Source organism: Struthio camelus, chromosome 2 (genome assembly GCF_040807025.1).
Source record: "Struthio camelus isolate bStrCam1 chromosome 2, bStrCam1.hap1, whole genome shotgun sequence".
Lineage (NCBI taxonomy): Eukaryota > Metazoa > Chordata > Aves > Struthioniformes > Struthionidae > Struthio > Struthio camelus.
This window is the reverse complement of record NC_090943.1, coordinates 8,300,326-8,322,079: the sequence shown is the minus strand read 5'-3', so window position 1 is coordinate 8,322,079 and position 21,754 is coordinate 8,300,326. Positions and strand designations below refer to the sequence as shown.

Below are 21,754 nucleotides of genomic sequence, written 5' to 3'. Positions count from 1 at the left end.
ACCATTTTTGTTTTACCTATTCTGCTTATTCACCTTCCAACTAGTAAGATTCTACCATACAGGCACTTTTGACAGCACAGTAAGCTCTAAAACTAAAAATACAATAGCTATATGTTTTAATTTACCTTAAATTTCACAGATGAATAAACTTTGCCTTTGGGGAGTAGCCATCTGTTTTCATGTAATCTGTTTTCTGAGGGCTTTACCAATCACACTCCCTTTCCAGTCTGCATAAAATTAAGTCTCCAGAGCAATATTCACGTTAAAACACCACCACCACAACACCCCCACCACCACCACCTCCCCAAAGAAGTTCAAAGAATAAAAATCCTAGCCCTAAGCACTCTGGCTTAAACGGCTGGAAGTCTGCCTTCAGTGGCACAGTATAAAGAGTATCTACCACAAAAGTAATACCAAAAATGTTACTAACTAAATCAGTATAATGTGCTTAACAAGCCCTTAAGCACATACAATTATACCACGTTTTCTTCAAAAAATTAAGTACATACTTTGCATCTCTTGTATCAGGTACCTCCCTGTGGTATCCCAGCCGGTTACTGATAAGCATATTGAAGGCATGTTTCTGATAGCCCAAGTCTCTCACCTCCTGATCTTCTTCATTAAAAATCATCCCTGCAACAAAAACATGCTAAGATCAGTTTACAGGCTCAAAAATATCCTTTGGAAACAATCAAGGATTCAAAATAGGCTCTGACGTCCTCTAAAACCCATCATCTTCAGAAGTCTCTTTAGCCTCTGGTTTTGCAAAGTGCATTCTTGTCCAACTATTTATGAGTAGTCCTTGCAGCTGTAATAAAATGAAATTATTCTCCCAAGACTGACGGCTCTATTGTGTTTATTACCTTACCAGACACATTCCTTTCTCTTAAATGACCTCTTATTCTCACCACTGCCAAAAAACCCACATCAAACAAGCAACAGAGGATAGACTTTGGCCACACAATACATCAGCTGCTATCCATACCCAGATGGAGGGTCTAGAAGTAGATTTTTCAAGAAAAAAAAAGGAAAAAAAAAAAAAAAGACAGACAATGGTAGAAAAAAATCCTTAGAATAATGGCTGCAATTTCACATAGTTTTCTTGAGGTCTGCAGTAATGTAAATATAGCTATGAAAGAATTGTGAACTTATTTATCTCATCTCGGACTTGGACAGCAAGCTAAATAGCAAGAGAGCTAGCTATTTCTTCGTTATTCTAGCAGAAGCATCAACCGTTGCTGAGCACATCAGACGCAGCAATCGTCAGCATAAGTACGTACCCTGTTAGTGGCAAAGGTGAAATCCTGAATGTCACCCTGCCTGCCTTGGCTTGGCGCCATAAGCTTCTCTCTCGCCCAACCATATGCTTACCAAGATGGAGAAAAGCAAAATATTACAGTGCACTGAACTCTTACAGAAAAGGGGAGGAAGTGGTAAGAGAGCACAGAAAGATGTGCTTTCCTTACTTCCTCCTATCTCCTAGACACTTCTGCAACAATTAAGGAAGCAGAGTAGTATTGTATTGTCTCCAAATGGCTGCACAGAACGAAATGTGAACGTCCGCTAACAGCTATTACCGAGCTAGAGGCCATTTCACTAAATTTTAGTACAAGAAGTGATCAAGACTCGTGTAATCTATCTCTCTCCACCCTGACCATCATACTCATATGGTTCAAGATCTGAAGCAAGCTATCAGCAAGGGAGTCCCTCATCCACTTGCTTGCACACATCCAGGATAATGTTTCATAGAATCACAGAATAATATAGGTTGGAAGGGACCTCTGGAGGGCATCCAATCGCCTGCTTGAAGCGGGTCCAACTAGATCAGGCTGCTCAGAACCTATCCAGGTAAGTTTTGCTTACCTCCAGTATCTCTAAGAATTGAGATTCTGCCAGCTCTTGGGGATCCTATCGAAGTATTTGACCACTAACACATTGAAAATGCTTTTCCTTTTATCTAAATGAAGTTTCCTGTGTTTCAACTTCTTGTCCTAACGTCATGCACCTCCAGAAAGAGCCTCAGTCCATCTTCTCTACAGACTCCTATTAGGTACTTGTTGACTGCAGTAAGATCTCAACTCTTAGCTGCCTCCACTAAGGTTGAATAAAACCAATTCTCTCACCCTCCAAAACTGGAGAACATTAGGTCTGAGGAGAATTATGTAAAAGCCAGCTGAGCTCAAATCCAGAGCAAATGGGGGAAAAACAAAAAACACTGAGCAGAACCAAGTTCTGTTGTGTTACTGCAGCAACGTCTACATGTAGCAGCAACGGGAAGACCTTCCGGAAGGAATTCTGTGCATCCAGATTCCCACCATTTGCAATTACTATGCTGGCACTTTTAGTCTTAAGCGCAGCCGTGACAGTGCACTGCACTGACAAATACCTCAAGGGTAGATGCCTTACATTTGTGTGCGATACACACGGCCTGTCTTGTGGTGACTGATGCTATTAATCTCACAGATGATCGCTCCCACTATGGGAAAGTTGCATCACAGGGAGTAGGAACAAAGTCCAGTCACAAGGGTCAGTGCCTCTCTTCAGGCATCAGCGGCCTCTAAAGGGATAAAAGTCAGTCTCTCCTTTGAACTACACACATTGCCAAAGAAACGTTTCCAGCTTGTCTGTTCTAACACCCAACTCTATCATTCTTGCATACTCGGCATCACAGCAACACTGTGCCACATGTTGTGCTATAATCCATCCATACCCAACCACTAGCTACTTTTTTCTGATCTTCTGAATACAGATAAGAAATAATGCTACTTCATTGCTCTTCATGAGAATTTAAAAAAAAAAAGTGTATGCAAAAGGCCTGAAAGACTTCAGTCCACACAGCAGATCTAACCCCTTGAAAGATAAGGTTTGCAGGAGAAACATCAACTTGGGCTTTACTTCAGCAGCATACTGTGGATTTCATAAACTTTTAAGGAAAAAAAGATAGATTAACCTAGCAACTTCCAACCTAATACCAACTTCCCCTCCCCCAATCTTACCACAGATAGACAGGAATCCCTTTCCTGCAGCACCAAATCTAATTCTAACAGAGACCCAGCTGTCTCCCAGTGATTCATTTAGAATTTATCCTGGCACCATAATCCCACTTGGCTTTCAGGAACCAAACAAGTCACTCTGCTTGAAGATCAAGGGACTTCTCAGCTAAAATCTCCGATCTCTTTCCTGGCCAGTAATGAATAGTTGGAAAGTAACAGTCACCTCTGCACTGGCTTTCGCTTCACTTGGCTCCCATAGGTTTTGCAGCAAATCGGTAAACATTCGTCATCCCATAGGGCAATGCAAACCAGCATTTTTGTTTTGAAGAATGTTTTTCCATATATTCAGTCACGCAGGTCTAATGACCAACTTGGAGGCTGAGGAGTGGTAAAGTTCTATAAACGCTTGAAGCTGGGGATCTAGCATCCGTCCAAAGCAAGGACAGAGGACCTTAGTCAGCTATGTGACTATTAAACTCCTGGCTCCAAAGGGTACTGTATCATAATTCCCAAAGAAGCAGCAGATACCGATACTCAATACTCAGAACACACAATATCTACCCGAGACTTCCAGCAAGTTTGCAGGTCAATATGCCAAATGCCTCACTTCGCATATTCAAACATAGCAGAGAACATTAAGCTGTAAGCAGCTAAATATACAAAGAATTTTAGTTAGTAGTTGAGGACAAACCTAAATCACCTCATTCATGAAATATGTTCCCAAAAAATCCACATACCTACTTGCTGGTACAAAGCAAGCAGGCTTTGGCCAATAAACCTTCATCTCAATAAACCTTTCATTGTAGTTTTGTCCCAGACTTTTTTTGCAGATGATGATTTCACACTCCAAGGATGTTCTCCACATCAGTGAGTCCCCTTCATTGTGTATTGCTATTAAGATATTTTTAATTATTGCATATGAACAGTTTCTCTATGGCTAATGAAAGCTTATGTATTGAACCCAATCTAAGAGTAAGATCTGAAACAAGAATACACTGAACCTTCCAAAGGCAAGAATTAAAGGCAAACATTCTACCGCAGTTCAGTCCTCCTCTTTAGCACTTCCGCAGCAAAGCTGCATCTCTTAGGAATAGTATATTCTGAACGAAAACTAAACATAGCAGAATAAATTTCAAGTAATACATAATGAAGAGAACTACTAGTACCACCTGCATCTTAACAAACAAAAAGATTTCATTATACAATTTTCCCTAAGCCCCTTTAAAAAAAAAAAAAAAACCTTATTAAATCAAAAGAAGAAATGAAATACTAAGTTGTTGTCACCAACAATGAAAACCACTTACCCATTTCAGGAGAAAAATCTACCTCCCCCTTCACTGGGTCCTGGACATGATTTCCAAAAGGATTTCCTATCTTGCTCTTTCTCCGTTGCAATGCAGGCATACGAACTGGCCCCCGGGTAAAACGGGGAAAGAATTTTTTTGGAAACGGCCTCTGAGGTTCTAGCCCCTTGACGGGCACATTCTTGAAAGATTGGGTCTCTTCACTGAAGTTGAAATAAACAAAGAGCAGAAGTGTCCAGGTCACCGATGTGAAAAGGCACCCATAGCAGAAATAACGAAGTGTGACACTTCCCATTGTAGACTTAGCATCGTTGAGGGCCCATTCTCAATTACCTGGAAGAGAAGAAAACCTGCATTTGAGAGCGCAGCCTGTTAACTCATCAGGTCTGTACATTAGGAAATACATTCTGTAGGTTACTTTTCCATTAAATAACTTTTTGTAACAAACTTTAAACAGAGACCTTAAAACCAAAACCCCATTTTGCTTTGCCATTCAAAAAATAAACACGGCCCCATTTTGCTCAGGCTGTGTAGATGCTATTGCTTTAAAATATAAATCCAACAGGGATGAAAAGCAGTGGCACACTTATCACTATGAAAAATAAAGATGACTAATACTTCTACGGAGCAGTTATGATCATCTGTCTTCCACATCAGCGTATTCCTCAGATGTCTGCATGCTTCTAAACATATCATTACTTTAACTAAGTATATTTCTAAGCAGAGAACCGATCCTTGCAAGTGCTCCTCCCACCCTGAAGCACGGAACGAGACATTACAGACTCAGAAAGCTGAACAGTTTAGTCCTCCATGCCCCATATTTAAGAACAGCCATCATGAGGGTCCCTGCAATCCATCACGGGGTGCAAATGAACACATACACAGAATGAAGATAGTGACATTTACACACATCCTGTCATCAAAATGAAAGGGAACAGATACACAACGGTGAAGAGGGAAAAAACGCCAAGGTAATTCCCTGGCTTCCTGCAAGTCCCTGCAGCCTCTGAACAGCTTCCATACTTACTGGAGTAGATTCCCCCCAAAACTGAAAGGAAGCAAACCAGCCCAGTTTTATTGTATGCACCCATCCACTAACACGATTTCCCCAGCATACACTGAAAATTACTGTAGTAAGCAAATCCTGGAATGAAGCATGCGGTACTAGCGATAACATTTTATTTGCAGCCTAGGAGAACCACATAAACTTTTCAGAGTTTCTCATGTTTAAACTAGGCAAACAAACAATGAAAACAAAACACCAAAAAGCCCCATAGTGCTCAGTTGCCAAACCTGAGAAACAACTCAAGAATTAGATCTCTCTAACCACTATCTAAACACGAAGAATTCTTTCCAGAGCAACAAAAAGTCAGGAAACCATTTAATTATCAACAAGTTTGTGTTAATAAACTAGAAAATATTGGCAATGAGTGCCCAAGTTTTACATTATTGTGCCTCTCAGATTCCTCAAAACGTCAGAGACTACCAGGAACCTTCAGGCCAGCCCGGCAACGAAAACTACCACATTTACAAATACACATTATTCCCTTCTCAATAGGGGAAAACTGCTAAAGAGAGGTAGACGGTGTTCACAACCCCACAGAGATCTATAAAAAAAGCCACTTATTTTGGCAGTGTAATTCTGAGTCTTAAGTGATTCATGTCCAAAAGGAATACCTGTCAAAATTCAAACTCAAGTTTCCCAGACTGCACCAGGTCATTATCTCCCTTCCTGAAATAAAATTCCCCACAGAGTAAAACAAAGCGGAAAAAAAAAGAACTACCTGCTCTTCTAACCATGTCAAACTCCCTCACTCCTGTAAAGCAGCAATCTACACAGCAGTTAAGCCCAAGGAGCTTAAATAGGTCTTAAACAGGGCTTAGACCTCACGCTGACCCTGTGCATACAGACGAATTGCGTGCTCTGTGAAACAGGCTCTTAGTCTCCAACACTGTAGCACAGAAATGTTGCTGCTTAACTGTAACTTGAGGGCCATGAGATTAGTCAGGCAACAATTGCTGTGGGGGCGAAATAATTCAAAAACTCATTTTAGCTGGTAGACTGGTTTCCAGGGCCGTTCGAGAGATGCAAAACATCAATCCCCGCTGCCTTATTCCTTACACTAACAGTGGCCAATGACCGAGGTGAATCTAGACTCAGACAAAAAACAAGGCAGGCCGCAAAGGAACAATATTAGATAAACAGTTATATCTTCTCATTACAATAACTCTTCTTGCCAGACAATCTGGAGAAAATTAATGCTTATCCATAAAAGAAGATCTGGTTGCTTGATCGTTTTCTTGCATGGCCACAGGAAGATCTGCTGTAAGACTTGTCCTCACCTAATACACTGCTCCTCGGAACCTGCTAGAGTTGTTTTTCCATTCACTATGGCAATACAGATGCACAGTCCTAACACCATGGCACACATGCTTACGTTGTGCAACAGAACTGCTCTAATAAGATAACGATTACTCTAACAGAGAATGAACCTTATTTATTTCAGAGCCATTTAAGGACGCATCTACACTGCAGCTTGCACAGGAAAACCAAAGCGAAGCCTTGCTATCTCAGATGACACTAGAAACACAGACAGGGCAGAAGAGACAATTAAGGACTGAGCACCTCCCCAGCTTTTTGGGTCTGTTTTACAGCTCAGGCAGAGTTCCACGCTCTTGCTGCAGCACTTCTGGCCGCACAAAAGTTGTAGTTTGTTGTGACTGAGATTTAGAACGGAAGGGATAAGTTAGTAATCGCCAGAGTGAAAAAACTATCATATATCCCTTCCAACTCGGAAAAGGCTCTGCTCAGGGTGAAATCATGCACTTGGAGACCTACCAGGTTACTGTAGCAAAAGTACCAAATGCAAACGTGTGATATTATTTCCACACGTTCCTTGCTAGTGCAGAGCTGTCTCCCCTTTTCCCATTCGTCACTGTTTCGCAGCTTTGTAAAAGGATACAAAGGCTGAAATACGGCATTTAAAACAAATGGCAGAGCCTCTACCGTGCACAAGACTAGGCCCTTTCAGTAGCTGGTTGCTATTCAACCACGAGATTTGGTAATACCTTTGGCAGGAAAATACGGACTAACTTTTTATTTTCAGTTCCAAATGTTTTGTTAGAGATCTTTCTTACTATAAAGGCAGAGCGGGGGAAAAAAAGAAAACACTGTCTATAAAAGGCTACATCAAGGCTTATTAGTTTATCTTAATTACGAACACATGAATATTTACATGGATCACTCCACTCTTGCTTTCAACCACTTCTACCTGCCGCTAGTTGCGAGCGGCTACACAAGTTATAATCTCCCACAGCTGCTCACTCCAGTTCAGACAGGATTATGTTGCTGGCACGCATCTGTAAGAGAAGTCACAGTAAAAGAAGCAGCAGTAGGTTTTCCAGGCCTGAGCAACGCCAGTTCCACTTAGGTCCTCCTCCCTTAACAGATCTCGGCCAAAGCTTCAAACCAGGCAAAGGGCAAGGAGTCCCGAGACAGCGGAGCTGGAAAACACCCGGGAAGCAGGCTTGGCAGAATGCTCCCGAGACTCGCTCAGGAGCATCCATCACCACAGATTTGTCAGTACCGCTCAAAGCCCCCTCTCTAAGAATGCAAAAGTTCATTCACCAAGACATCACAGCAGGTAGACAGCTTTACTGAGCTCAGCTCCAGAAAAATCCAAATCAGTGCCATCCTTCTAACAAAACCAAGATTGAGGGGAGGAAGGTACAGGAGATAGGTATAAACATACCATGGCATTATATGCTAGACAGGGAGAAAAGCTGCTTGAAGTAAAGAATAACCTTTTTCACAAGGATAAAAATCAGTATAAATTGTTCAAGAATAGATTAAAGATGGAAATTAGAAGGTGACATTTTTCCGCCAGGGAATTTGATTCTGGAACACATTCCTAGTAAATTCTTGGAAGAGAAACCACCACCTCGTTCTAGAGCAGAGCTGCCTCAGTTTATAAGAGGAGTAAGGCTTGGCTTTCTAGTAGCAGGGACCCGGCCTGATGAACCAGGAGAACCTTTCTCGTTCTGTATTTTCATGCACACAAAGTACAGCCATGTCAGTGCATCCTCTCCCCGCCCATACCCAAAGGTTGGTAACCCTTGACTCATTACAGAATACGATGAAACCAACCCCACTTTGATGCACTTCAGAGGGAAGGAGGAGAGAATGCTCCATACTGATCACAGGAATCTAGGGGAAAGCTCACAGAGGCAGCCGCTTGGCCCTTGATTTTTATCTGATCCTTCTCCTCATTCTTTTATTTCTTTTCTGCAAGCCATCTAGAGACAGTGAATGAAAGCCTTTCCCCTGTCCAGAGTGCTTCTGCAAAGTTTTCTAGGCAACACACTTTACCGGTCTGCCCAACAACAGTCTCTGACTATCTATGCATGGTCACAATATTCTGGTGGTTGTCTTCAGGAAACACCTATCCTCTTCTCTCAGTTGGTTTCTCAAAGAAGGATTTTCAAACTTAAGGCCAAACTACGGCATTTAAGTCAACAAGCCACTCCTGAATACGGGAGATCCAAAGGGCCTGTGTTTCAGATCCAAAATATCAGCATCTTCCTCAGGCCTGATACGGGCTGCATGAGAAAAAGAGACACGGAAACTAAAGTTCCAGATTATATAAGCACATTTTTGTACTTCGCAGCCCTAAAGTTTGGGTAATGCAAGCAGAGCCAGCAGGTTTGAATAGTTAGATCTAAAAAAATTTAGTCTGAAAAAGCAGAATTGCCTTATCCGAATCACATCAGTAGACTCATAAGAATCATTTTCATCTGTGTAATAAATACAACAACACTGAACCCAGTCACCATGAAATTGCTATTAGGACAGTATAGTTAAAATGCTTTCTATTTATTTAATCAAATAGAAGCAAAAACACTAATTGCCATAGGAAAAAATCTAGGATTCAAATACATCAAGAAGAATTGTTTTGTAACAGGGTAACCCTTACAGATTTTACTGGTAATTTGGACTAGGCCTGAAGGATCTATACCGTTTCTCACCTTCATCTCTGAAGAGCAATGCAGCTGCCAAAAGTAAGCTTTCCAAATACCTCAAACAATTCTTTTTTCTTCCAGAAACGCAGGTAGCAAAAGACTCTGTTCCAGAATGAACAGAAGACACATATATTGTCTGGGGAATGTATGAGCTTTCACAGCAAATAATGTATAAGTTATGATAATACCTTGGAAGTATTTCACAAGCATTCATTAACCTACACATCATCCTAGGAATACATAGGATTTATGGTTGATTGCACTGGTATACTTAGAAATCCAGTTAGAGAGAGTTCAACATGACAAACAAAATCATTCAAGGTGGCAGAATCTCCTATACCAGGAGACTGTAATCCATTTTAGAGGTAAGTGAGGTGACATAGAAAGGAAAACATTACACAGTCTGGGAAGCTACCTACTCAGCATCAACTCAATTAAAAGAGTTCAAGAGAATGCAGTAGTGTTTTCTGAGCATTTCTAAACAAATATTCTGACTTTCAACCTTGTTGCTCTAAAGTGACCGTCGTATACTTATCGCCTGATAGCTTTTCCACTTTGACAAAGCTTTAGAACAGAGTTTGCACAGCAGGATGCCAGAAATGCCAAGAGTAAAATATTCTTCCCTAATCTCCACAAGTTCCAGTACAGAAATCTCAGTTCCTTGCAGAAGTAGTAAATCATTGATTTTTTTTTAAAAAAACAGAAAGAAGTTAAATACAAGTAACTTAGTAAAAACCTCTGAAAGTCAATCAATTACACAGCTGAAAAAACTCTAGGACCCTGCTGTTAGTCTCATGCTTTAGTAATTACAGTGTAATTCTGATTTCCAGGTCTGATCAACTTCTTGTGACTTCCTCAGAATACCAGCATGACATTCAAATCATTCTTCAAACCCAGTAATTTCTACATGCATTTAATAACTGCCTGACAATCATGCATTCTGTCCCCCTGGACAGCCTGGTACAGTTTGCCATTAGTAACCGAGGCAGTTCTAGCACTAACCTTTAGGTGAGCCTTCCATATTTTTAATGGAGAGGGAAAAAAGGAAAAAAAGAAAAAAAAAAGGTCAATTGGATTTCACAATATTTTGGCTCAAGAGCAAAAGCAGTTACAGGATCTTTAACCAACCACTGCTTAAATGCCAACATTTGCTTGGATGAACCTCAACAGTTTAGTAAACACTGTATGACTAGATATTTCATCACTGTGCCAAAACTCATGTTTGTCAGAGGTCAAACAGAGGATCAGCTTAACCTCAAGTTTTTTGAAGCAGAAATTGGAATTATTTGAGAAAACAACCTCAAAGTCTGTCTTTATTTTTTTTATTTTTTTTTTTTTTTTTTTTTAGAAAAGCTGTTCTTGGAAAAACTAAAAGCAGAGACACAACTCATACTACCCAGATTTCCTGCAAGACTGCCTGTGTATTTTGGACCTATATTAAGGGAGGGAATAGATGTATATAACCTCCATTTTAAAGAGATTCTATTAAAAGTTGCTAAGCTAAGACTTCTCATCTTTCTACAGGGTAATAGTCAGGATAAATTGGTTTATGACCTTCTACAAATGCTTTTAATTTTTACTTTATTTTTGGAGGACAACAAAGATGATAAAGTAACACTACCTACAAATACAAGACTCTGCTCTTTCAATAGCCTTAACTCTTTACATATTTCTTGGCCTCTCCAGCATGTTATGGCTGCCATTATTTTTCTTCCAAAGAAGTATCAGCAGGAACATGCTTTTTTGTTTCCTTGTGAAATCACTGGCAAACAACAGTATTAACAGTATGATGAACAGAGGCCAGATGAGAAAGAAGTAGTACTCCAATAATACACTCATCACACAAGAAAGATGCCATTCACAGTAGCTCTTGCAGTTTTATGTGACAGTTCCTTTTGTTTTCTCTCCTGCCAGACATCCCTTACATTACAAGCAATCTTCAGGAAGCTTCACAGTTAATAGATTAGAAAGATGAAAAAGGCACATCTCAGACAGCTATCGTTTCAGGTTGTTTCCCGGCTGTGGCAGACACCACTACAGCAACATACATTGAACGTGCATTCAGCACACGAGACTTTTGCAGACAAAAGCTTAGTGCTTCACGTGCTCTAAAATCTAAAAGCCAACCTAATTCAACTGCCTATAAAGAAGCTCCTATTGGATTGTTCTTAACACAAAACTGGATCCACCTACCAGTTTAGTTTTACCATTGAGAAGAAAATCAGTCCTTAATTTTTGGCCTTACAGAAGGGACGGGTCGTCGTACTTCACGAATTAGGTGGCTATTTTTGACCCAGTGTAGGCACGTAACAACTCATGTAAATACAGGTTGAAGAAACGGGCCAGCAGGAACGTCATGACATTCAGCAAGGATAAATGTGAAGCCCTGCACCTGGCATAGACAACCACTCTGGTCACTGAGAGACTGGGGAGTAGCTCTGCTGAAAAGGACCGGGGAGATCTGACAAAACACGAGCTAAAAGGGCATCTTTGCAACAATGACAGCTGATAACATGCCACCTATAGCAACAGAAGCACAGCCAGTAGACTGAGGGAGGCAGTTACGCCAATCTGCACAGCACTCATACGACTCCTAGATGGAGCACTGTGTCCGGTTTGGGATTTTCCAGTACAAGACAGACATAGACAAACTGGACTGAGTTGAGTGAAGGGCCACCAAGACGGTTGAGGGCTGGAGCACTTTCCCTGTGAGGAGAGGCTGAGGGAGTTCGGCTTGTTCAGCTTGGAAAGGAGATGGCTTTGGGGGGGACCTAACAGCAGCCTAACAGTACCTATGGGAAGTTATCCAGAAAACAGAGCCAGGCTCTTCACTGAGATACAAGGTGGGAGAATCAAAGACAACGGTTATCAGTTGAAAGGTCCCTGTTTCAACCTGATACAAGGAAAAACTATCTCTGTGAAGCTAATTAAGCACCGGCACAAGAGCCCAGGGAATCTCCATACTCTCCTGCCTTGCAGGTTTTCAAGACCCAGCTGGACAATGTCTTGAGGTACCTGCTCCAAATTCGGTGTCAACCCCAGTTGTAGCTGGAGGCCCCAAGGCCCCTTCCACCCTGAATGATTCTGAATCTCATTTTAAAGCTCCCAGAGAAAAGATGCATTGTGCCTTGTTTTACAGGTGGAAAGACAGATGCAGCTGAAAAGTGACTCAAGATAGTTCACTAGCCACCAAGTTATGAACTAGCCACCAAGTTAGAAAAGACTAACCTAACTCCAGGGACAGCAAACGTCATTCATAGAAATATACCCTGAACCAAAGTCTGTTGTCTTGCACGAGATCATTGCTCCCATTAATTTTAATGAGATGACTATACATAAAGATCTATTTTCAACTAGCCTGAGCACGTTACTTCTTAGTGCAACTTCAGAAGTTTTGAAAGCCAACAATTTAGTCATTTCAGCATAGCTATACCCGTGTCATACCACCTAAAATAAACGCTACTGGAACTAACATAACTTTTGATCAACACACCGTAAAGATAAATAATTTTAAAATACAGATACTTGTCATACTTCACAGATAAAGAAAGGTGCTTAGAGAGACTAGTTACATGAACAGCCAAAGCCCTAAGAAAGTATACTTTCCTATTGAAAGAAACTGTTCTGATCAATCGGAGTTTTCAAGAACTTCAGAAATCAGACCTTACATATCTTGCCTAAGATCACGTGCAATCTGAGAGAAGAACAAGATTTGAGGGATGGGGAACTTGAATTTTAAGTTGTGTTGTTACTGCAGAACCATCTTTCAATTAAGAATAATTAGCTACATCATATTAAATTGCAGCAAGTATAAAGTCTGAAAAGCCAATGATGTCTTATGGAAAATCTTAAAACTGATCATCACCCTAAGTTCCCATCCCTCACTATTCTACCACCGTCAAATTGTTCGCTTAGGTATCCTAGTTTGTAATTCAGATGTTGGACTTTAACCAGAGCACTGCAGTTTTCAAACCTGCGGACTGTATACTGGAATGCCTCCTCTAGGAGCATAACTTTGCTTATCAAGCATTTCGGAATTTCTCACATAGAGTACAAAAGCTTTACTTAAAAGGCTGCCATATCAGAGTGAATACAGATAAATTTCAGAGGTATTTTTAAATGAAAATGCAAAGTTACTTCTTTATCCACTGCCATTTGAAATGCATCCTTACTGAAGGAGTTTGATTTCTTTAACCTATTTCAGTTTGTCAAAAACAAAACATGCTGATTTTCCTTATTGATAAAGAATATTTTATGCCCAGAGATTCCTCCTCTCCAAGAAGTGAGACTATTTCACAAGGTCTCTCATTTAAGGATACAGAATTTAATTGCAAAAAGCAGTTACAAGCTTTGGAAGGAAAAAGTTTCGTAAGAGACAGGATCTCACGTTAACCAGCAACAGAACAGAACACTAGTTTCAGCACAATCAGTAGTACAACATTACATCAAGAAGATTAAAATAATAGTCCAGTTTGTGATTAGGGAAAGCAAGTACTCGGATTAGAAACACTAGCTTATCAAAATCCTAGTGCTCAGCATTGAGTAAATAAGCACTATACAGTAGACGGGTTTATCACACTGCTACAGCGTCTCGTTCCTCTCCCCCAAAATGCTATTGATTTACCAGGACAATAATACGCAAGGAATTTTCTTACCTGTCTCTCTAGCAAACATGTTGACCTGTAGGGCTGCTCTGCTGGATTTTACTCTAAGCCATCTTGCATATAAATACATGTCATGCCATTCATGTAGTCCTAAAAATACCTTCCTTCTTTTAGTTGCTAAAAATACTTTCTTGGTCCAATTGAAACAGTGAGACCTTTTTTTAACTGGCAAAAGCAATGCTCAGAGAAACCAGGATGTTCACACTGTGTCTCCAAAGAAAAACACATGAATTTTGTAATAAGTCACAATAGCCATTCCCTGATTAGTCCTTCCTTCTTCATGCACAGCTTAGAAAACTGCAGCATTAAAAAAAAAAAAAAAAACAACAACAAACCACACTGATAACTGCCTTTACAATAATCTCTCCCTTACATTAAAGATCCAGGTATCGAAACATTAGCGTTTATAACCCTCCAGCGCTATATATAAATACAAAACGTTAGAGAGCCTACAAGGTCAACTACACACAAGTAAGCTGCTTAATACCTTTTCTAAATGTTTAAAATCTACTTAGCTGTTCTTGCATATTATGTTCGTAAAGTTCACTAAAATAACAGTAAAAACAGACGTATGAAAAATCATTAGATAATGATTTTTAGATTCATTAGATAGACTTCTGCATAAACCGCTGAACAGAAAGACGCTCACCTTCTTCCAGAAGAGTCGGCACTAAAGGAGTGCAAGGTTACATTGCGAAAACACATTTACTGCAGTAGCAGTCAAACCCAGTTGGTGTCTTCATTCTCAGTGAACAATAAAACAGGGAGCCTGAAACTTAACACTTTGTTGCTGAGCTCTGCTTGCAAGACCTAACTGGGAGCAGGGTAACAAACACAAGCTTCTCTACGACAACAAGCTAATTTCGATGAGTCGTCGGACATGAATGCTACAAGACCGTTTCTCATTTGACCGCGTATCCCGCGCCAAAAGCGCCGTTAGTGGGGTTTTTTGTTTTAACTGATTCACGATCCACATGTTTGGCAACATAAGCAAGTTTGACCATTCTACTGCCAGTCACTAAAGAAGCGTGATCAGTCAGTGTATTTCCTAATGCATCCTTCATCATGGTATCAGTGCATTACTGACTGTAGTAATGTACGGAAAACCATCATTAAGTTTCCATACAAATTTCCATTCTACTACTCTTCTGCTCCTCATTTTTCAAATCACTAATAATTTTAGAAAACTTCCAAATTCTGACTGAAATTTTCCGGATATACTTTCTGTTTGAAAGTATCTTCTTCAAAAAAAAATTAAGAATAAGTGGTTTAGCCTTTTTTCCAAGCAATGTGAAAATACATTTTCTGATTCTAAAAAAACCACAGAGACTAAAACAGACCTCACTGAAGTGACTCAGTTTTAAGCCTGTGACTACTGACCACAGACACTGCCTTTTGCAAAAATTTTTTTTGCAAATCCCAGTTCTGTGATTAAGTCCAAAGACATCCGCTTGCTCAGAACTCAGTGCAATACTGGAACCAACAGCTGCATGCAGAAAGTACATTAAATGCATCTGCAGCCTCAGACTAGAAACTTCACAGGAGACTATACCCGAACTGGTATGTACAAGTCTGCTGCACTTAAATTTTAGTACTACAGAATTAGAGACTCTCTAATACTGATATCATGGGAACGGTTAAGTTGCATCTTATCCTACAGCGGTAGATCAAATACTTCAAACCTCCAAGTCCATTTTCCACAAGTCATGCACAGCTCCTTCACTTCTCCTTTGTCTGCTGGATTTTCCATTTTCAATCCACAGAAGATTCCATTAAAAAATATAACAGAAGTGTTATGTTTGCATCCCAGACATGTTACATTCATTCGTAGTCAAACATCAGAAATCACCACAGGTAAGGTAACATAGCTCACCCCAAATATTAGTCTATGACCTGTACTGTGTCACTGCAGCTTGCCCCCAGAGCTTAGTTCTGTTAGCTCTGGAACCGACACCTTTTTGGAGCTTGAATAACTGCCATTAGCGTAAATATATAATATTTGTTCAAAAATAAAAAGATTAAATGCAGCATCAAAATTGTAAATGGAAGTTAAAATATTTTGCTGCAAGTCCACAAAAGCTAGCAGATCATTGTCTGAGATAGGAAAGCATTTAACTTGCTAATCTGTTAATAATTTTTAACTCCTGTTAAGTTAAGCTATAAAACTCCAATACATTAAAATAAAGGCATCAAAGATTCCAAGGCCACAGTAACAGAAGGCAATATAAATACTGAATAAGGCTCTGGGTTTAAACAGCAATAACCCATTCCTTCTGCTCCTCCCACACGCCTCTCTGAGTTATACTACCAAACGCTTGTGTAGGAGATGTTTTTGGGGTCATTAAATGTAATACTAGAATGATAAATCAATAGCATATAGAAATTTCATATTACGTGTAGAGAGAGAAAACTGCTGCAAGTTATGCCAAAAATTAATTTTCTCTGATTTCCTTCTCCACGATCTTACAGACTCCCTCCCTTCCTCCAGAGGAGGTTCTTTTCCATCTCCAACCGGTCACTTTTTTTCCTCCTGTTCCCAATGTTTTCAATGCGAAAACACACGCAGGATTTTCACACCGAAATTAAGCATGTTGCAACAAAGTAAATAGTTGATCAAAAGTATATTTTCCTACTTTACCAGGAGCTATACTTTCCAATATACTGATAGCATAGGTTAGCATGCAATTCAAAAATTGTTCTTCTCTTGTTCCACAGGGGATTAATGTGAGCATCTCCTGATGAAAGGCACTCATGATATCTGTCAAAATTAAGGTGTCCCAAGGGTTTTTAATTAGCCTTTCTTCCAGATTTGTGTGGTTTTCTCTTCCTTCCCATCTCCTCTCTTCCTTCCTGATGAACTGCTGCTGAAAACATGCCAATGAAAAAGAAACAAACGTACAATTCTCCCAGGAAGTAAAAAAATATACCTAGGGTGCATAGAGAACTTAAATTCAGCCTCAGTCCTTTAGCTTGCCAGAACTCTCCATAGCATGTCTGGAGAGAGGCAGTTGCTGTTATTCCAAATACAGAAAAGGTTCACCTATTCCCTTCTTCCCTCTCCACCCTGGAAAAAAATAAAGAAAATTAAAGAAAAGAGCATTTTTAGAAAATAAATTCACTAATAAATGCCCAGTGAAATAATTTGTCCTTGGTATTACACTTCAGGAATTAGCAAAATAGTCAAAAGAAAAAACCTACTAAGATTGATTCATGAGGAGCTGTGTGTCAAAACAGGATAGAGTCTGGTGTTTCCTGGGAAAGGATCTCTTACCTTCAGAGGTGGCCTTAATTAAAACAGAGATGCTAATTTAATCCCTGTCTGTACAAGACAGTCTATGCCATTTAGCCAAGCCACGCTTGGACTGTTTCATATAAGTTTAAAAACAAGACCTCCAAGAATATGCTCTTAACATCCATTGAAGTACTCATTTAAATCAGTGTGGCACATACCAATTATTTACTGAGGTATGTTGTTTTTAGTATGCCTTTGCAGGTTATGTATTAGTTCAATCAATTTAAAATTCAGCTTCTTGAATGGTGCAGTGTCTCACGGGCAAAGGTCTTAGGACGGGCGTAAAGAAGTTACGGCAGAAGAACAGTTACCTCACACCAGCTGCTCTGCAACATTTCTTCATGCATACATTCTTTTCCTCTTGCACAGCAGAAGTGATTTTTTTCAAGGTAACTTGCCCCACGTCAAAAGAGAGGTTAGAGCATGCACACCTGCAGTTACTGCAGCATGGTCAATAAGGGTTAACTTGCTGGTCATGTCAAATCTTTAACATCACAAATGCATAATCGCGCAGAACTACTACTGTCACAGGAGAGAAAAATAAAACAGCTCACCCACCGTAAACTGAATTTAGAGCTAATAAAGACATCTTAGTATCTGCCGGTGAGCAGTATGGGATGGTGAGGTCTGGATTCCTCCCCAGCCTGCATACTTGTGTCCTGCTTATACTAAACACATAAAGCAGACAACATAAAATTCGGAGTTTCCCTGCATTAGGGGTCTGTAGCTAGTGTAAACAGTGGGAAAGTTGATTCACACCTGAGCACCATATTCCAGTTTGAAACCTGCAAAGTATCTGGCTGCAAAAACCCTTATACTACACATGAAAGGGCTGAGGTAGGTATAGCACACGACTCTAAGAGACTTCAATCCATGCTCTGTTTTGGCAACACAATCAGGTATTTAGCCTACATGTTTAAAGGTATTTTCCCATCTCAGTGAAGGAGTTCAGAAGGCCATACAATAAAATATTTGAAGCTTAGCATACTTGAGGTCAACTTTACATTGACATAGAATCAACAGCTTCCTAATTTTCCCTTTTTCTTGTTACACTGTATTACTAGTTTGCAGTTTTCAGATATAGTATTTACACTAATTATTACACAATGCTGACTCACATGAGAAACACGCTAGAGCACAGCTGAAGGATGTGGTAGATACCATTAACTCTTACTCAGAATGAGCTGAACAAATGAATGCATTGACTCATGTTGCTAAACACTGGTTTAACAGCCAAAGTCTTTGTACTGACAGTACTTTATAAAATAGCGCAGTAGCTGCAACAGTAGATGCATTCATCTCCATATGTTTTGAAAAGAAATGTTAGATAAGAATCAAGACAGTTTATCTGCCTCCCACATCCTAGCAGAGGCTGAATCAGGATGCACCACGGAAAAAATTTTTGAGGAAAAGAACACCGACTTCCCTACTTGAAACACACAGGCATAGTTTTGCTCATTGACACCATGAAATAGAGTTGTATTGCAGCATTTTTCCAGAATGAGCCATAGGAATGAGAATTATTTGAGTTCAGAGATGCATGGAAACAGTAGCATTGCCTAGCTAGACAGACCGACCTATTTAGAAAGCTGACCAACTCAATTGCCATAGACAGGAATGGTTATGCTTTTTCAAAATTTGACCTTGTCCCTTCAGCTATAAGTCTCCTCTAACTTTTCTGCTTTGGTAATCAACACAGCTGCCACACTGCTAAACTCAGCCTGCCAACTGCTCAGTCCCTGCAATCTCTTTACAGTACCTTCCAAGGAAACACAACCAAAGGAAGCACAATCCTCCCTCTGATCTTTTCACTCCTGAGTACCTTATTCTTTCTTGCTGGAAGGTTTGCAACTCCCACTGTTATTGTTTGCTCAGTTACTGCTAATCACCTCAAATGTTTTGACCCAGTTTGCTCCACTCCGCAGACAGGCCCTTTAACTACTATTCAAACTTTTGGTTTTTTAGCACTTACTGTAAGTCTATACTTATCAGTATAGACAAATTTCTAGTAATTCACCTTTATTTCCCTAACCCTGCTGTTTTGGGGCTGTCTTTCTCCTAAACCGCTTGAACCTCACCTACTGTTGTTTTACATCACTATAAAAACGGTGATCAGATCCACCCATTCTCATAAACTACTGTCACACAGTAGCTTATTAAGAACTCTTTCCAATTCTATCCCTAGGCATAATGGAGTACTGACTTGCCTTCTCTGAAGCAAAATGATTAGATAGTGGAAAACAGGTAACAGGCCCCAAAATCTGCAGTCAGAATCTCTTAACTCAGAACACACATCATTCAGCCTGCTGGCTTCCTCATCTGAGGCTGACAGATGAAGGCTCATTAGAGCTGCAGTGTTATTTCTTTCCTTCCCTGCTGCAGAAGAGCTCCTAAAACTCTGCAGGAGCTTATCTTACCCAGAGATGAGGAAAAGCCTATGCAGAAGGCATGCAGTTCTTCAGAGACAGTTACACTGGGGGAGGCCAATTGCTTGTTAATCAAAAGCCTCTTATCTGAAACCACCTGGACTTTTATGCTGTTCTAAAACAAGGTCTAGGAATCCCAACTGCATTATTTCACATATGCAGAGGCTCCCTAGGGGGGAGGGGGAAAGAAATATACTGCCAAGGAGAGGTTTGTACCACCCTTTGTTGGGCACTGCCTGCACTTGGAGCAGCTTAAGCTAACTGGAGATCTCTGGGAGCAGGTTTTTTTTTTATTATTATTAAGATGGGATCCATGTTGAGGGAAAGCAGATGCTAGATCAGAAAGTATTCAGAAACATTAAATGTCACTTTCACGTTACTTTTTCTATGCAAGGACAGAAGCCATCTGATCTTATACTGAAATACATTTTCCAGAAAAACAAGAATATTAGGAAGTACCAGAGCACTGATGATCCTGCCCACCTGCATAATTACTGTCCTGGCATTAACAGATTTCACCATTCCCTCAAAGGGAAAGTAATACTTCAAGCACCCTAGGCAGAATGGATAAAGCACAGATTGTTTACAGGGCAGCAACAAAGCCAAGTCATGAGGGGTTTTTTGGTTTTTTTTTTTTTTGGAAGAAGGGCTGCACTTGATATCTTGTTATACAATAGAGTTGTGGAAGGTCTACTGCAACCGTCCTGTAATTGATACTGAAAAGACGGTCAGGATACAGTTCAGAAGAGATACTGTACCAAACAGCACTAGTGTTTTAATTAGTCTCAGCGGCAGTTTTAAGCTTACTATCGATGAAGAAGTGACCGGAGGTGAAGCAGCTGTTTGGAGAGGCAGCTCCTGAACGCCCGCGTCGGCTGCTGGGGCCGGACCGCAGCAGAGGAGGGTCAGACCTGCCAAGGCCAGCTCAGAGGCTGCTCCCACCCCAGCGAGGGAGCAAACAACCCTTCTGCCACCTCGCAGGCAACTTGGGAGGCTGCTAAACTGCTCTCAGCGTTTTCCATTGCAGCCGCTCTTACAAGCTTTAACACCCACCAATAAGAAAATAAATAGATGAAGCCACACGGCGATGGGAGCTCCCTAGAAGGGCTGGAGCCCAGCCACGTTAAATAACGCATCCTTGTGAAGAGGAAGGAACCAAAAAAAAAAAAAGGAGAAATGATTTAAAAATAAGTTTTCCAGGCACAAAGCTAGAGAAAGCTTTGGCACAGCAAGCAGCCGAGGAGCAGACGGCGCACGGCTTGGCCCGCCAAGGGAATCAATGACAGGAGCCGCGCCGGCTCCCCGCGTTTCAGGCTTACGGCTGCGCCGCTGCCAGCCTCGCTGCAGCCCCACGCAGGGCTGCCCTGCCCTGCCCTGCCCTGCCCTGCCCTGCCCTGCCCGCCGCCTCACGGCCCCCCGGGGCGGTTAAACGGACGCACCTCCCCGCGCTAACGCCGAGGCCGGACGGCGGCTGAGCGCCCCCTCTCTCTGCGCCCAGCCCGCCGGCGGCAGCCGCAAGCTGGCCAACCCCGAGACGGAGCCGCGCCAGGCACGGCCGGCAGGAAATAACTTCAACCGCCCCTAGGAGAAGCCGGCCGAGCGCCCAGCCCCGGTCCCCCGCCGCCCCTCACACCGCCCCGCACTCACCGCGGCGGCCGGCGGGACGCGGCGGCGGCATCGCCCTCCGCCCGCCCCGTGCCCTCAGCGGCGGCGGCGGCAGCGCGCACCGCTCGCGCCTGGAGACGCGCGGCGGCGCCACGTGACCCTCCCTGCTCCTCCCCCCCCTCCGCCGGCCGGCGGCGTCACGTGACGCGGCCGGGGCGCGGCCGCCATGACAGGCGGGGCGGAATCGGCCTGAGAAGATGGCGGTCGCTGCGGGGAGGGGGTGGGTTGGGTTGCTGCCCGGCTCCTTGGGCTGAGCTCTAGGCGGCTAAGACGCACAGAGGGGACTCAGGGCTGGAGTGAGGCTGGAGGTGCAGCCCTCAGTCTCCCCGGGCCCGGCTGTGCCTCTGCCCAGCTCGCTGCGCACCCTGCGGCCATAGCACTGAGGGCAAGG

At 41.8% G+C, this 21,754-nt stretch overlaps 1 protein-coding gene across 9 annotated transcripts in view; it reads right to left on the bottom strand.

Annotated features, from left to right (window-relative positions):
• Positions 1-21,483, bottom strand: part of GALNT11 (polypeptide N-acetylgalactosaminyltransferase 11) — a 52,991-nt gene extending 31,508 nt beyond the window's left edge. Inside the window, exons 1-4 of one of the 9 annotated variants that reach the window (XM_068934217.1) lie at positions 21,138-21,187; positions 16,908-17,044; positions 4,298-4,630; positions 510-633 (exon numbers count right to left, since the gene is read on the bottom strand). In XM_068934217.1, coding sequence (XP_068790318.1) covers positions 510-633; positions 4,298-4,592 — 419 coding nt within the window. In that variant the 5' untranslated portion in view covers positions 4,593-4,630; positions 16,908-17,044; positions 21,138-21,187. Of the gene's footprint in view, positions 1-509; positions 634-4,297; positions 4,631-13,971; positions 14,903-16,618; positions 16,842-16,907; positions 17,045-21,137; positions 21,188-21,345 lie in introns of those variants that run through there. The other 8 variants (XM_068934220.1, XM_068934214.1, XM_068934221.1 and 5 more) reach the window with 8 other exon arrangements.
• Between the last annotated feature and the right edge of the window lie 271 nt (positions 21,484-21,754).